General features: G+C 42.9%; 1 protein-coding gene across 2 annotated transcripts in view; it reads left to right on the top strand.

Annotated features, from left to right (window-relative positions):
- The window catches only part of ASPG (asparaginase), a 151,906-nt gene extending 142,918 nt beyond the window's left edge, over positions 1-8,988 (top strand). Inside the window, exon 15 of one of the 2 annotated variants that reach the window (XM_033952584.1) lies at positions 8,839-8,988. Coding sequence is in view for 1 of the 2 variants with exons in the window: in XM_033952583.1 (XP_033808474.1) it covers positions 8,839-8,861 (23 nt within the window). In the remaining variant the exon portion in view is untranslated. The remainder of the gene's footprint in view (positions 1-8,838) is intronic. The other variant, XM_033952583.1, reaches the window with a different exon arrangement.
- The last annotated feature ends 6,903 nt before the right edge of the window (positions 8,989-15,891 follow it).

Raw genomic sequence — 15,891 nt, 5'->3', positions numbered from 1 at the left:
TCCCGGAACTCCAGCAGACCCTCCAGAGACGCCTTGGCCAGCAGTCCCCACCACAGAAGAAACATCAGAAGCGAGCACCGAGCCGCCACGAACAGCAACCTCCGGCATCTGGGATGAACTGTGCAGAGAATCCGCAGTGCCTCCGCCAGCAACTGCAGCAGCCCTCAGCGTCGATCCACGCTCCGTACCAGAACAGCCAGGTCTCTCAGTAACTCCAGGACTGCCAACTGCTCCCAATCCATCCGTCTGCACCAGCTGTCCTCCCGGAAGGATACACGCAACCTGTGGAGACCAAGAAACAGAGACAGGACCAGGAAAACAAAACCCGGGCATACCAACAGGAACTCCCCATCCCGCTCCATAACCGGCCCCAGGCACCATCCCCAAGGGAATATTCCCCGGCACTCCACCTCCCCAATGGGAAACCGAAGGCAGCAAACCTCCCCCCGACGAACTAGCTCCCCATGACCCCGCCCCCCAACTCGGAGTCCAACTGCCCGAAAACAAACCAGGGAACGTCCCAGCAGACCCCCCACCAGTACCGGACATAAAACCAGACGCACTGGGAACCGGTATAAATCCAGGTGCACCCATCCCCCGACCCAATCCAAAAACCCCTGGAGACCCACAAGCCTCACCACGACCCCCAGCCAGCAACCCAGTAGAGACGGCGCTAGCACCTAAAACCCCAGAGCAAGAGGGCTCAGAGACAGAGGCTGCAACAGACATGTCCCTGCCCCCAACAGCCGCCTCACTCGCCGAAGCTAAGTCTCCCCCCGTCTCCCTGTGCAGCACGTTCCTGCACGAATCATCACCCCTGGCAACCGCTGCAAAAGCCCCGCCCCCCGACTCCTCTAACGAACTGCGGCCGGCCGGAACAGCTCCCAACTCACTGCCCGACGCCCTAGTCTTACGGCGGGCCTTCCCCGCCACAGGAAGGAACCCCGAACGAGTCCCCCGGTTGACCCCTGCACCAGCCATGGCTAAAGCCGACAGCGCTTCGATTTTAGACCGCCGGACAGGCTGAACACGCTCCTCACCCAAACCCCCACCAACCTGCTCCAGCGTCTCCTCCGCGAACGAGTCCCCAGCTAAGAAGGACACTTCAACTTCCTCCACCTCACCACACTCTTCCACCCGACTGGAGGACTCCATAACAGCACCCCCGAATCAGCGAACCAGGACAAAGCTCCGGTAAGGCACAAAATTATGCCTTGGAGGACCTGCAATGAACTCAGTCCTCCAAGGCTCATACTAAAACTTTAAGTAAAACGCCCCCCTTTTCCTGCACTATCCAATCCCTGCCTCTCCTTTTGGCGCGAACCCCTCCCCTTCTTCCATATAATTCCTTCTAACGGTTCTTCTCTACCAACCCCCCCCCCCCCCCTTCTTCCCTACCTTGCCTGCAAGCAACACACGGGCCTCCCAGCCCCGTGTTACTCTCCGCCCATTGAGACCAGCTCTCGGGCTCCTTCTAGTGCTAAAGGATTCAGAAAAAGATTAAACAAAGTTTACAAGGTACTGTACATAATGGGTTATTTCATTTTTATTTCATGCTTTCACAAAAAAAATAGTTCATACCCTATAGGGACTGGTGCATTGTCTGACATAGTCTCAGTTCCATATGGAGGACTGTCTCTATCCCTAGGCAAGAACCCAGTTATGTAGGACTATGTACAGTATCTGGTCCCTGGTCTCATATTCATTCTGTTAGCTGTTAATAAGTGACGAGAAACATTTCCATGCAAGTACAGTCATTGTATAAATGACAAACATCAAATAAAATCTAGCAATATTTTGTTCCTGACTTCTTAATAAATTTCCTATATCTAATAAATAAATTCCCAATGAAACAAAAACCAAAATATCGTAAAGCCTGTCACACTTCACAAAACCTAAGAGAACTTCTAGCTTTACCTCTTGCCCTAATAATGAAATAAATTATACAACCTTTGTGGGAGATAGATGTAGTCTGATTTGTTCCGTTCCTGGAAGATCTCTGTGACAAGGTAGCTGAATCGCTTCTTAAAATGTATTTTATTTATTTTTATAGCCATCCTCCCAAATGAGCTCAGAATGGGTTACCAATCAGGTATTCAAGCATTTTCCCTTTCTGTCCCAGCGGGCTCAAAGTCTATCTAATGTACCTGGGGCAGTAGAGGATTAAGTGACTTGCTCAGGGTCACAAGGAGCAGTGTGGGGTTTGAACCCACAACCTCAGAGTGTTGAGGCAGTAGCTCTAACCACTAAGCCACACTGTCCTAAAAGGGAAAGGAAATGGGACTTGTATACCACTCTATTGTGGTTACACATTCAAAATGGTTTACTTATATACAGGTACTTTTTTGTACTTGGGGCAATGGAGGATTAAGTGATTTGCCCAGGGTCACAAGGAGCAGTGCTGGGATTTGATCCCAGCAGCTCTACCACTAGGCCACTCCTCACCAGATTCAGCCGCTCAGTTCTTCAGTTGGTGAGTTGTGTATGTGGTCCAATAAAGTCTGTGAATAGTGTTGGTGTTGCCTGGAAGGCAACACAAGGTATTCCTGTTCTCAGAGCCAGATTCTCTAGTAGTGACATACATAACTTTATAGAATGCACCTACAAAGTTGTATGCATAAATTTTAATTAGTTACCATTAATCAATTACTAGTTTTAATTGCCAATTGGCTTGTTAAACAATTAAGTTGCATGCACAAATCAGCTATGAGCACTGATTTGAGCGCATAACTTAGGACGCCATATACAAAATTTGGGCCCTCGTGAATTTAGGTCAGCAGGGACAAATTTATTTTACCAGATTAAGATGCATAGCCTTTTAAATTGGCTTGTATAGTAATGAAGTTAAATAATTTTTGAAGCTAAATGAAATTTTAAATATTTTTATTGACTATAAACCTTATAGATAAATTTTGATGGATGGTATATCAAAGAAATAATAAACTTGAAGTTAAAATTACCCAGATTTCACATTTGGAGCTCTGGTGAGTAACTGACGTTATTTGAAAACAAGCAGGCAGTAAGTATATTCTCACATGTGGGTAATGTCATCCACGGAGCCCTGGTACAGTCATCAAGTGCACTGTTACTTTAAAAGCTTGAAGACTGCTTGCAGCATGCATGTGTGAGTATCTTCCCGTCTGACGATGACTTGCAGGACCACCAGTTCTTTGTTTTCTCTCAGCATGTCAACATATGTTTTTTTTCTTTAAAATTGCTTTTTTCAATGTCTATTTTGTGTGTACATTTTAGACATCTCTTTTATGCCTTCAGAAAACAAATTTTTTTTCCCACTTTTTACCAAAAGTTTTAGTTTGGGCCTCAACCTGTTCTCAGGCTGAGAGTGTTGAGTTCTCAAAATAACTTAACACCCCCCCCCCCCAACTGGACCCTTTGGTCCTTTGATTTTGCATCGGCAGTTTTATTTCAATTAGGGCCATTTCAAGTACTGACCCACATAGTATATGTGTCCAGTTCCTTGGTCCTGGACACTGATTTTTCCTGGCTGCTCTGTGCTAAACTTCAGAAAAGATCACTAAAAGCCAGAAAATTACAGTATGGTAAACTTTTCGTGCTCTCATCAAAAATGGCAGGAGTCAACAATCCAGATGCTCAAGCTTTGCCTCTGGTACCAATGACTTTGATGTCTACAACATTGGCTATATCGATGTCTACTTTGATGTCTACATCTTAAGCATGACCTGTATTAGGGGAGCCATGTAAAAAGGCTAAGAAGCATAAACATACTTCCCCTTTCCAATGCCACTTCAGCATCATCTCAGGTATCTTCACTTAAACATTGATGCACCAATGATAGATCACTGTCCTTACAGTTGGTGTCGCCTTTAAAGTGTGCCTTGCTACTGGGGTCACAAGTACTTGGATGCACAACTAACATGCCTATGATACCCATACAAGTACAGGTTACAGCACCATCTGTGCAAAAATAGCTTACCATGTTGTGCAGAAGGAGATAGTTGGGCTGCTGCAGGGGTACTCAATGCCAAATCCTGCTTCCATATTGCCAGCATCAACTCAGCCAGAGCATCATCCTTCATCTTCATCAGGACGTTGAGCTCAGACACCTGGACGTCAAATGCCTACATCAGTGCCAACGCCCACATTGAGATAACTCAGTTCATCTCATTCTCGACGTTCATCAAGACATGTCAATGGTCTCCACAACATTGATCTCCTCAAAACTCCTCTATACGTCGATCTTCTTGATTCTGCCCTCTTTGATGTTTCTCTAGACATTGCCATCCATCTCCTCAACATCCGACTGAGGAGAAAGAACACGACATCAAGGACTATGACTCTGACCTAACTGCACAGTCAATGGAGGAGACTTAGGGCTCTTTTTACAAAGCTGTGTTAGCGATTTTAGGGCACGCAGCTTTTTAGCACACGCTAAACCTGTGCTATGTGGCAAGAACTAACGCCAGCTCAATGCTGGCGTTAGCGTATAGTGCAGCCGGCAGTTTAGCACACGCTATTACGCGTGTTAAACTGCTAACACGGCTTCGTAAAAGGAGCCCTTAGTGTTTCTTCAGACCCATCTCCTCCTCTTCATAAGTATTCACCCCCAGAAAGTCTGTCTTTCACTAAGTTTATCAGACAAATAGAGCAAGCTCTACCAATTAACAAGCAGAATTTTAAATTATAATTTCTATGTGACTTTTTACTTAGTTTCTCATCCAAAAGATGTCGCTGTATGATCAGTATATTCCATCATAGCATCTTTCATTATACCAACATCTAATGAATGATCTCCAGGAGACTAGAAAATATAGGGTACGTTCTACCTTTGATGCATTTGACATAACCTCTCGTAGCTCTGTGGTCTCAATAGTAATGCGCAGACAATCTTGGCTGAGAATCTCGGATCTAGATGCTAATGTTCAAGACTGTCTCACTAACATACCTTGTTTAGGGGATGATTTATTTGGAGATCATATAGAGGAGGCCTCACAAAAAAAAATCAAGAAACAGAGATTGCATAACTTTTATCGTCTTCAAAATCTCACCAGTCTCAACAGCCAAGAAGATATTCCTGTTTCTCTGGGCAGTCTTCTGCACCTACTTGTTCAGTGATCCAGAGGTGCCCTACATAACAGAGGCAGCAGAAAACCTCTGCATCAACTCAGCCTAAACAGCAGCAGTCCTTTTGACTGACTTTTAGAGAGCAAGGCCAGTATATCTCATCCTCTACCCCAAACTCTACCTGTAGGAGGTAGACTTCTCCATTACCATCAATACTGGACTCTGATAACATCAGACCATTGGGTCCTACATGTCATCAAACAGGGAAACCTCTGATAGAGTCTCATCAGTTCCCAGCAGAAGACCCTCCTTCACCAAGAGCTCTCAGCCCTCCTCCAGCTCAATGCCATGGAACAAGTTCCTCCATGGGAGAAGGGCAGAGGTTCTACTCCAAATATTTTCTGATACTGAAAAAGACCAGAAGACTCCATCCAATTCTTCTCTCAACAAATACTTAGTGAAGAACTTTTATATGGCCTCTTTGGTAACCCTATTGCCTCTGATAGAGAATAATGACTGACTTTGCCCTCTCGATCTCAAAGAAGCATACACTCATATTTCAATCCTATCTGCTCACAGAAAATATCTGTCTCTGCATGGGAACATGTAATTTTCAATACAAGGTGCTTAGTGGTAGTAGCTGCACTGCTCCACTTCACTCCGCTTAAGTATTCCCCTACCTGGGCAATTGGGGATGATCAAAGCCTCATCAGGTTCACCATACCATGAATGCCACAATTCACTTGAACTTCTGGGTTTGTAATCAACTATGAGAAGTCTCTCATCTGGATTCCGCTCACTCTTGAGTTTATTGGAGCCCTATTGGACACGATCCAGACTTGTGCATTCCTACCACAACAAAGGCTAGACGCTCTTATTTATCTTTGCCAGAAAGTCTCCTCTTCTTGCTACATATCAGCATGCCAAATGCTCAGAGTCCTTGATCACATAGCCTATATAGTACATGTAACCCCTTTTCCTTGTCTACATCTCAGAAATCCTCGAGCTACTGGTCTCTTGTCTCAATGACTCGAAGTAACCTCATATCTACAGAGGTCACTCCAGTAGTGGTTATCGCTGACCAATCTCTCCAGGTATGTCTATTTCAAGTACCACCACATCAAAAGGTATTGACAACCAATGCCTCCATGGTCAGCTGTGGAACTTATCCTGATGGCCTTTGTACCCAAGGAGTCTGGAATCCTCAGGAGAAAGCTCTCCATGTCAACCTTCTAGCACTTCGAACAATCCACAATGCTCTATGCACACTCCAGGATTGTTTCCTCAATCAAGTAGTACTCATCCACACAGAGAATCAAGTAACCATGTACTACATAAACAAGCAGAGTGGTATGAGATCTCGCCATCTTTGCCAAGAAGCAATCCTGATATGGCCTTGGGCAATTCCTTGAAACATAAGAACATAAGAATAGCCTTATTGGGTCAGACCAATGGTCCATCAAGCCCAGTAGCCCATTCTCATGGTGGCCAATTCAGGTCAATAGTACCTGACCAAAACCCAAGTAGTAGCAATATTCCATACTACCAATACAGGCCAAGCAGTGGCTTCCCCCATGTCTTTCTCAATAACAGACAATGGACTTTTCCTCCAGGAACTTGTCCAAACCTTTCTTAAAACCAGCTAGGCTATCCGCTCCTACCACATCCTCTGGAAACACGTTCCAGAGCTTAACTATTCTCTAAGTGAAAAAATTTCCTCCAATTGGTTTTAAAAGTATTTCCCTGTAACTTCATTGAGTGTCCCCTAGTCTTTGTAATTTTTGACGGAGTGAAAAATCAATCCACATATTTCTACAAGCAGTCTATCTGGCAGGGAAACAGAATGTCTTGGCCAACAACTTGAGCAGACTCCTACAACCTCACAAATGGTTAATCAACTCCAAATCTCCAGATCTTTGCAGACTGGGGGACCCTGGAGATAGATCTCTTTGCATCCCCATCCCAACCACAAACTTCCACTTTTCTGTTCCAGGCTGTACGATCCCAGTCGTCTAGAGTTGGATTCCTTCATCCTAGACTGGTGGAACCAATTCCTTTATGCTTTCCTGCCAATACCTCTAATCAGGAAGACTCTTCAAGCTTTGTCAGGACCAAGCCACCATGATTCTCATAGCACCTTGGTGGACACATCAACTTTGATTCCTTCTTCTGGAACTCAACCTCAGGGAACCCATCATACTACCAATCTTTCCAACCTTACTGACGCTGAATGAGGGGTCTCTTCTCCATCTCAACCTATGCTCATTAGCACTCTCAGCATGGTATCTCTCTCCCAAATATTAGATTCCTCTACATTTTTGGCATCAGTTTTAAATATCACCAATCACAGTACTGTGATTATGCTGTAAGTGGACTCACTTCTCAATTTGGTGTAATTGTTATTCTCTCAATCTGATAACCTGCCCTTTACCATCAGTGCTTGAATATCTCCTGCAATTCTCCAACTCTGGCCTTAAGACAACTTCAGTGAGTTCACCTCAGTGCTATTAGTGCTTATGTATCAATAGACAAAAAAATAATTCTCTCTCCATCCTCTAGTATTTAGATTCATGAAAGCACTTAACAATACCAAACTACCCCTCAGGCCCCCTCCAGTGTCATGGGATCTTAATGTAGTACTTTTTCATCTGATGAAGCCTCTGAACCACTATCGTCCTCATCTCTCAAGTATCTCACTTAAAAGGTGATATTTCTTATAGCAATCACATCTTCAGGCACTAATGTAAGATCCACCTTATACAACTTTCTACCATGACAGAGTTCTTTAAACTCATCCAAAGTTTCTCACGAAGGTCATCTCAGAATTTCATTTGAACCAATCTATAGTTTTTCCTGTCTTTTTTTTTCCCCAGAACCTCATTCTCATTCTAGTGAAGCTGCCCTTCGTACATTGGTCTGTAAACATGCTCTGGCTCATTACCTGGTTTGTACCAAGCCTCACGGAACTTCTACTCAACTGTTTGCTGTCATTTGATCCTAACAGACTTGGAGCTCCTGTCAACAAGAGAACCATCTCCACATAGCACACAGACTATCTTTTTGCTTTGCTCAGACTGGGCTGATGCTTCCTGGGAGAGTCACTGCGCACAGAGTTTGAGCAATGGCCACTTCAGAATCTCATCTGCGTTACACTCCCATTGAGGACATATGTAAAGCAGCCACCTGGTCCTCTATCCATACTTTCACATCTCGCTACTGTTTGGAGAAACTTATGAGACAAGATAGTCAGTTCAGTCAAACAGTTCTCCAAAGTTCATTCTTCATTTAGAAGCCAACTTCTCTCTAATCCTGTTGGTTTTGTCATACTCATTGTTTTCAATAGCCCTCTTTTTTTCAAAGCCATGATCCTGGCAGCAAGGGAGTCCCACATATGAGAATATACTGCCAGCTTGTCCTCTGATAAAGCGAAGTTACTTGCCTGTAGTAGGTCTTATTCGAGGCAGTAGGCAAGCATTCTCACAACCCTCCTGCCTCCCCTAATTGATTTCTTAGCTTTTTTACTTTACTGCAGTCTTATGAGCTATCGTCAGGCGAGAAGGCACTCATACATGCGTGGTGTGGACTGTCTTCAAACTTTTAAAGTAACAGTGCACTTGTTAACTGTCCATACCGGGGTTCTGTGGATGACATCACCCACATGTGAGAATATCTGACTGCTGTCCTTGGATAACTTTGCTGTTTTTCTCATACAAGCTAAGGAAAAGTTTAACAGTCTATAAGATGTGGTGATTTTTGCATTTATTATTCTTTTGTGGGGGGGGTTTATTTCTACAGGTTTTGAAGAGTTGAAGCCTTAGTACCAAACAACAATGGCATTGCAGAATTCGTTGAAACAAAGTATTTACCTAGATTTACCTAGATTAACCAAATCTGTTTAGCTTTGTATATCAGCAATAAATTTTACTGTGAAGAAGAGATTGTCAGTCTCTGAATACTTTAACATGTTGTAAAGCATAGAACAAGTAACTATAGTCAGCTGTTTCCATCCTGACATATAGCACAAAATTATATTTTTATTTCAGGGAAGTACTCTTCCTGGAGAAGTCGGATACAGAGGTTCAGGTTTCAGCTATATTACTGGTACAATTTGCTATAGATTTGCTATATATAGATTTTTAAGAGTCCCAAAAACAATCCTTCTAACGCTTCTAAATTAGAGGAGCAGCAGAAGAATATCCACTAGTGCAATCAAACACACCACAATAATATTATAAATTAGTTTTGTGAATACGGGAGGGTCCTCAGTTTTCACAACTCTAGATAGGGGAACTCCATAGTATCCCTCTAATTAAAAAGAGTTGTTGATAAATCCAACCCAAAAGGGTAATGGTTATGAAACATCCCTGGACTACTCCTGTAATGCAGTGAATAACACAAAAGTGAAGTAGTACAATAATTCTAATAATAAATCACAACTTAAAATTTAACTGCTGTTGCTCTAAAATAGAACACTTCCAGCGTCCACAGTCCATACCAATGATGTCAAAATCCAAATTTCACAGTCATCAAGATGCCATTTTTCAAACCTATCTGCATCTTTTCAGATTGCCGGAGATGTACGAACAAACAGTGCTTCAGTTCCTGAAAAAGAAGGGAGTTACCTTTGAAACGGAGTTCTGTTGAACTTAAAATAAAACAACACGTGGAGCCGTTGTGTTTAAAAGTTCACGCTTTCATTTCAGCAAGATAAGTACTGCTTTGACTTTTTTGATTTGTGCTGGCATCTTGATGACTGAAATGTGGATTTTGACATCATTGGTATGGACTGTGGACACTGGAAGTGTTCTATTTTAGAGCAACAGCAGTTGAATTTTAAGTTGTGATTTATTAGAATTTCAAGAAAAAAATAATTTAGCCGTTTGACTTCACATAAAACTTTTAGTGCTTTTAAAAACTGTGCTAGATGCAGCAAGCGATCAAGCAAAGAAAACCTTGCCTTATAATGAACCCAACATAAAACAAAAGGCAGTCCTTCCAGCAACTTGCTAGCATTTTTTTTTTTTTAAAGCTTTTTACCTACCAATAACTGGATTCAGTGTTCCTTGAGGAAGGCATGCGAATATGTCAAAACTTGGATTCTTGTTGGGACTAAACTTCTGAAGAATAAAGACTATTGGTTGTAAGGACATGTCTCTTGCCTTTTGTTTTGTGTTGGGTTAGGTGTGGCAAGACCATTTCTCCGACTGATGCACCTATTTGGTGCTTGGCTTACCTAGGACCTGCCTACACAACCTCTAATTGTCATCTAAAATGTAGAAGAGGACAGAAAAAGTCAGGAGGCTTACTGCACAAAACATTCTGGTGCTTCTGAGTCTGGTCCATTGACTTCGGTATTGGAAGCATCAGTCTCTATGGCTAGTGAAACTGCATAGGACTGGGGGGTGCACCATCATCAAAGAGATCTTTCTCTGGAGGCTGAAAGGGCTCCATCGGACTGACCTGCATTGGACCCAACATGGTTGTCACATCAGGATTCAACATCATTCTCATTGGCACCATGAATCCTGATGTCATGCATCGAGCGACGACAAAGGAACATTGACATCAGTTCTGCTAATGAAGCTTTGCCACCAAGAGGACTGCTTCTCCTCCATAGCGTTGGTAGTCCGTCTGTGCTCAGGAGCATACTGCAGAAGATGTCAATCATAGCTTTTCAATTCCTTCTCCACGATCACTGCTGCCCCTTTCAGTTCTTTCTTCTGCAGACAAGCATGCAGGTGTCATTCTGATCTGTTCCCTTTATGTCTTTATTTTTGGCTGTGCTTTTTTGTTTTTTCTCAGTTCAGTTTTTACACAGCTCAAGGGACTGCTGTGCTTGCTTGGAGAGGAGCAGACTTTAGTCTGCAGCTGGCAGCTGAATCCTTCGGGGATCTGTGCAGCCAGCCTACTGAACATTTGTGGAGCTTGGGGTTCTGGGCCCTCAGCATTTGTTTCCTTGACTTGGTCAGGATCTTGAGTGCAGGCTGTTGGCCATTGATAGCGTCAGTCAGGGCTGTCACAGTGCCAACTGCAGTTTAGCCTCCCCCTCCTTTTTGCATTTGTCACAGCCAGATGGGTGGAGGCTCAGTCTGACTAAGGTCCCAACTGTCAGTCCGAAGATATTAGTATGGCAGCTGACCAGTGGTTTGAGGCAGAGAATCCCTCCAGGTCCAGCTACATTGTCAAGCAGCTGAAGTAGGCTGCAGCACCATTTCCTCACACATGGTGTGTGAGTACAGGCTGTGATAGCCTATTGTGGGGGGGGGGGGGGGGGGGGGGGGGGGGGGGAGGTTTCATCTGAAAAACTGTTTTGACTGTTTCTGCAGCTAGGTAAGTGGGATACCTTCACAATCTTGTCCTACTGTACATAAAATTAGATGTCATGATCTGATAATTGTGTGGGGCCTATAACTGCAGACTGGTGGGAAAAAGTATTGTAGATACTTTGTTTGTTTGTTTATTAAATAGTTTGATTAATCGCCATATCAAAATTCAAGGCGATGTACTAAAATATCATTGATACAGGAAAGTGTTCCAGTGTGAAGGAGTAAGGGATTCTCTTTCACTAATACCACTATTCCGCCTCAGTACAGTAGAGGCATTAGCCTAAGACTGGGCGAACTACATGTCCCAGAACACATTAGGTGAACAGCTTGGTGCTGAGCCACCTTAACAAGGCAATCCTGCTGAGTTAGGGGGTGGGACTTAGGCAGGGAGACATTTATCTGTCACAAGGTAGAATCATTGAGGGAGGTCCCTGAGAGAGATGCTTCCCCCCCTTTCCTAGCTGTAGGCTGTGAGGGAGCCTTGGCAAGGACTGGAAGGTATGTGAGAACCTCCAGGGGATAACTGGTCTCAGCGGGAGTAGGGTAGGCCAACCTCATAATTTGAATAAATGTGGAAATGACTTAATGCTAAGAGAGTTAAGCAATTGCTTTGGCCTTTCCTGAGTCTGTGAGGAAAAAAAAACCTCAGGGCTCTAGAAGAATAAAAGTTTTCTTGTTGCACCTTTTAAAGTGGTGATTTGTCCTGTTTGGGTGCATGTGTGCAGGGCTCCAGGAAAGTCTGGACTGGACTATGCTACATCCATGCACTTGAGATAAATCCATAAAATTTCTCTTGCCAGGATGAAGGAGACACCAAGTGTTTACCAAGTCCCTAGCTGGATCCCAGCTCCTAAGGTTCCCCTACATCCCAAAGATGTACTCATTTTAGGGGTCTAAAAACATGTTAAAGTCACCAGCTACTATTGGGGCCATCCCTATATATGGTGTGCAAATCTGAATTAGGTGGTTCTAAAATTTGGAGTCATAGATGTTGAAGCCATACTCTTCTAATTGTAATAACTCCCTCTAAAGGTGATACGCAACAATAAATAACATGTTGATCTTTGGTAAGTAAAGTTGCTCTACACTGTGAAGACTTATTTAATTCAAGCTGCCATGCTTCCCTGTTGCTGTCTGGACGAGGCATAATGTACCTCACCAACCTAGGCCCTCTGCAGTTTCTGTTGCTCCAGGTCTGTTAACCTGGTCTGTTGTAAACAGGCTACGGGGCTAATTTTCAAAATCTAACAAGGTGCCAAAAAGGTGACCAAACTGACCTGATGACCACTAGAGGGATAAAGGCATGACCCCCCCTCCCCTAATGGTTACTGACCCCTTCTCACCCCCCCACCCAAGATGTGAATAAAACAGTATATACCTGTTGGTATGACAGCTTCAAATGTAATAGGTAGTTCTGTGAGAGCAGGAAGATTACTGGAGTAGCCTAGTGGACGGTGTAGTGATGGAGACTAGGGCCCATATCCCACTCTAACTACTACACTTATGGTGGAATCCGTGAGCCTTCCAAAAATCACCCATATCCTACTGTAACTACACATAGGCGACACCTGCCAGCATAAAGGCTATTGGTGTGGTGTTCAGTTGGGTCCAGTAGGTTTTGGGTGGGTTTAGGAGGGCTCACCATACAATATAAGGGAGTTGTGATGAAATGTGTACCTGGTACTTATTATGTGAAGTTCACTGAAGTGCCCCACTGTTCTGCTGGGATATCTGTGTGACCAGCCTGCTAAAAATGCTGGCCCCACCTACATCCCAATAGCTTGTTTCATTTCTAAAATTTCTAGACCACCTATAACTAAACGGTTAACAATAAAAACATTTGCAGTAGTTTGTGGACGATACAGTTACAAAATGCCTTCAGTTACATCACAATCACATAATAACTTAATCCACATATTATCCATCCCCACTTAATAAGGTGCAGTAATCACAATTCAGATTTCTTATCAAATACTATATACCTACTAGCAAAGTTTCAGAGGAAAGCCTCCACATACAGTTGTCTTCAACATCTTTCTAAATTGTAAAGTCAGAACAGGCTCTCAGAATGTCAGGGAGGGAGTTCCATAATTTTAGCCCCACCACGGGCAACATTGTTCTGAATTTAGCATACCAAACAGTTTTCTCCTTAATGGAAGTCAATCTCATAGTACCCTCAGACCTCAAATTCCTTGGCTGGTACACCTCCCACAGAGATTGAAAGTTCAATGGAACAAATCCATACAAACTCTGATGTATTACTGATAACATAAGAACAGCCTTACTGGGTCAGACCAATGGTCCCTCAAGCCCAGTACCCCATTCTCATGGTGGCCAATCCAGGTCACTAGTACCTGGCCAAAACCCAAGGTGTAGCAATATTTCATGCTACCAATACAGGGCATTCAAATTGGTAACCAAACTTCAGGATTGCAACCGTCACGTTTGAAAGTCACTCAGAGGTATAGAGTTCTTCAAGAAGAGAGTTGCACCCTCTAGTGATGAACCAAAGTATATTTTTCAGTTGTTGCAACTTTATTAGTTCTGGTTACGCTCCAAGTTTGATTACAAAAGTAAATAAATAAATAAATGTCTTTACAGTCTTTCAAACACTTGTATGAAAATACTTTGTTTTTTCTTATCTTTACAAATCTTTTCAAATGAACATCGCTCTGTGAGAAAATTGAGAGCAGCTTGATAATTCAGTTTATAACAGGTTCGGGGTCTCTACGTGGCCCCGTTTCGATTCCTTCTTCAGGAGACCCTATTGTATGTAAATTGAAAAACCTTTTCAATGCTGATAGAATGCTTCAAGTTTGCGATGTGGTAACATCTGAAATATAGAATGTATATAAACAGCCGGGTATGAGAGTAGAAATTTCACTATCCTCACTACGGCAAAAATTCTAAATTAATTATAAAGCTACTTATTATATACATTCTATATTTCAGATGCAACGACTGAAAAATATACTTTGGTTGCAATCCTGAAGTTTGGTTACCAATTTGAATGAGAAGACAGTTCTTTATTTGAACTCTAATATTTTTCTGACTTCCACTAATATTTAACTATTAGTACCCCAGTGACATTATAAAGAAACCAATACAGGGCAAGCAGTGGCTTTCCCTTGTCTTTCTCAATAACAGGCTATGGACTTTTCTTCCAGGAACTTGTCCAAACCTTTCTTAAAACCAGCTATGCTATCCGCTCTTACCACATCCTCTGGTAACGCGTTCCAGAGTTAACTATTCTTTGTGCCACTGGAAGCCGGTGCAGCTGTTTTAGCACAGGGGTAATATGTTCCCTGCATGAAATTCCCAAAATCAGCCTCACAGTAGAATTCATCACTTGCATTTAATTTTAGCTAACCCCAGCTAAAGAATATTACAGTAATCTAGGCGAGGCAGAATCAATGCCTGTACCACCGAAGTGTCCATAGCTGTGAGTATCCATCCTGGACAACCCTAAAGACCTGTTTTTCCATTGAAAGAGCATAGTTCAAACAGACACCTAATATCATCATCTCCCTTCTAACTTGCAAATTCATTCCTTAAACCTGGATTTCAATTGGGAAGTTTCTCCACATTCTCCCCACTATCATTACTTCTGATTTCCCAACATTCAATTGCAACCCATGATTGTCCATCCAGTCATTCACCGTTTTCATATACCTATTCAAATCTTTCCCAACTTCCATCATTTCATTTTAAATGGGGAAAAAAATATTGTCTGCATAAAATCTATAGTGCACTCCCAGTTTGCGAAATCTTTTTCCTAACATAGCCAAATATAGATTGAACAACAAGGCTGACAGAGCCGATCCCTAGGACACTCCTTTTTTAACTTCCTTTATCTCTGATACCATTTGTCTACTCCTTACAGCAAACTACCTCCCCAACAAGAGCTGAAAACCAGGACAATACCTCTCCATCAATTCCCAGCTTACACAGTTTCAACAACAATAGATCTAAGTTTACAATATCAAATGCCACGGAGACACCAAGTGATACTACACAATAAGGCATATGCTTATCAAGGTCCTCTATTAAGATCTCCACAACTGATATCGGCAACAATTTAACACTTTAGAGCTTCCTAAACCCAAATTGTTGCAGATCCAAACAGCCTATCCGTTGAACATATTCCTCTAACTGTAGTAAAACAATTATCTCCAGTATCTTCCCAAAAAATGGTACTACAGAGATAGGGCGATAACTGGTCATCAACTGGTCATCTAATCCCTTCATCTTCAAAACCAGTCTTACTGTAGACTGTTTACAGTTATCTGGAAAAATTCCCAATAGCAAGGATTTAGGGCTAGATCAGGGGTGGGCAAACTTTTTGACTCATGGACCACAATGGGTTCTTAAATTTGACAGAAGGGCTGGACCCGTCCCATCCACACGAGTTCGGTCCCCATCCCCACCCCGTCCCTGCAAACCATCTGATCCCATCCACACAAGCCTCAAATAGTTTTATACTGAACTCATTTTATTAAAGTATAAAAAGAAAGAATATTCT

This window comes from Geotrypetes seraphini, chromosome 7 (genome assembly GCF_902459505.1).
Source record: "Geotrypetes seraphini chromosome 7, aGeoSer1.1, whole genome shotgun sequence".
NCBI classification, from domain to species: domain Eukaryota; kingdom Metazoa; phylum Chordata; class Amphibia; order Gymnophiona; family Dermophiidae; genus Geotrypetes; species Geotrypetes seraphini.
The sequence above is the reverse complement of the archived record's forward strand: the minus strand, read 5'-3'. Positions and strand labels throughout refer to the sequence as shown.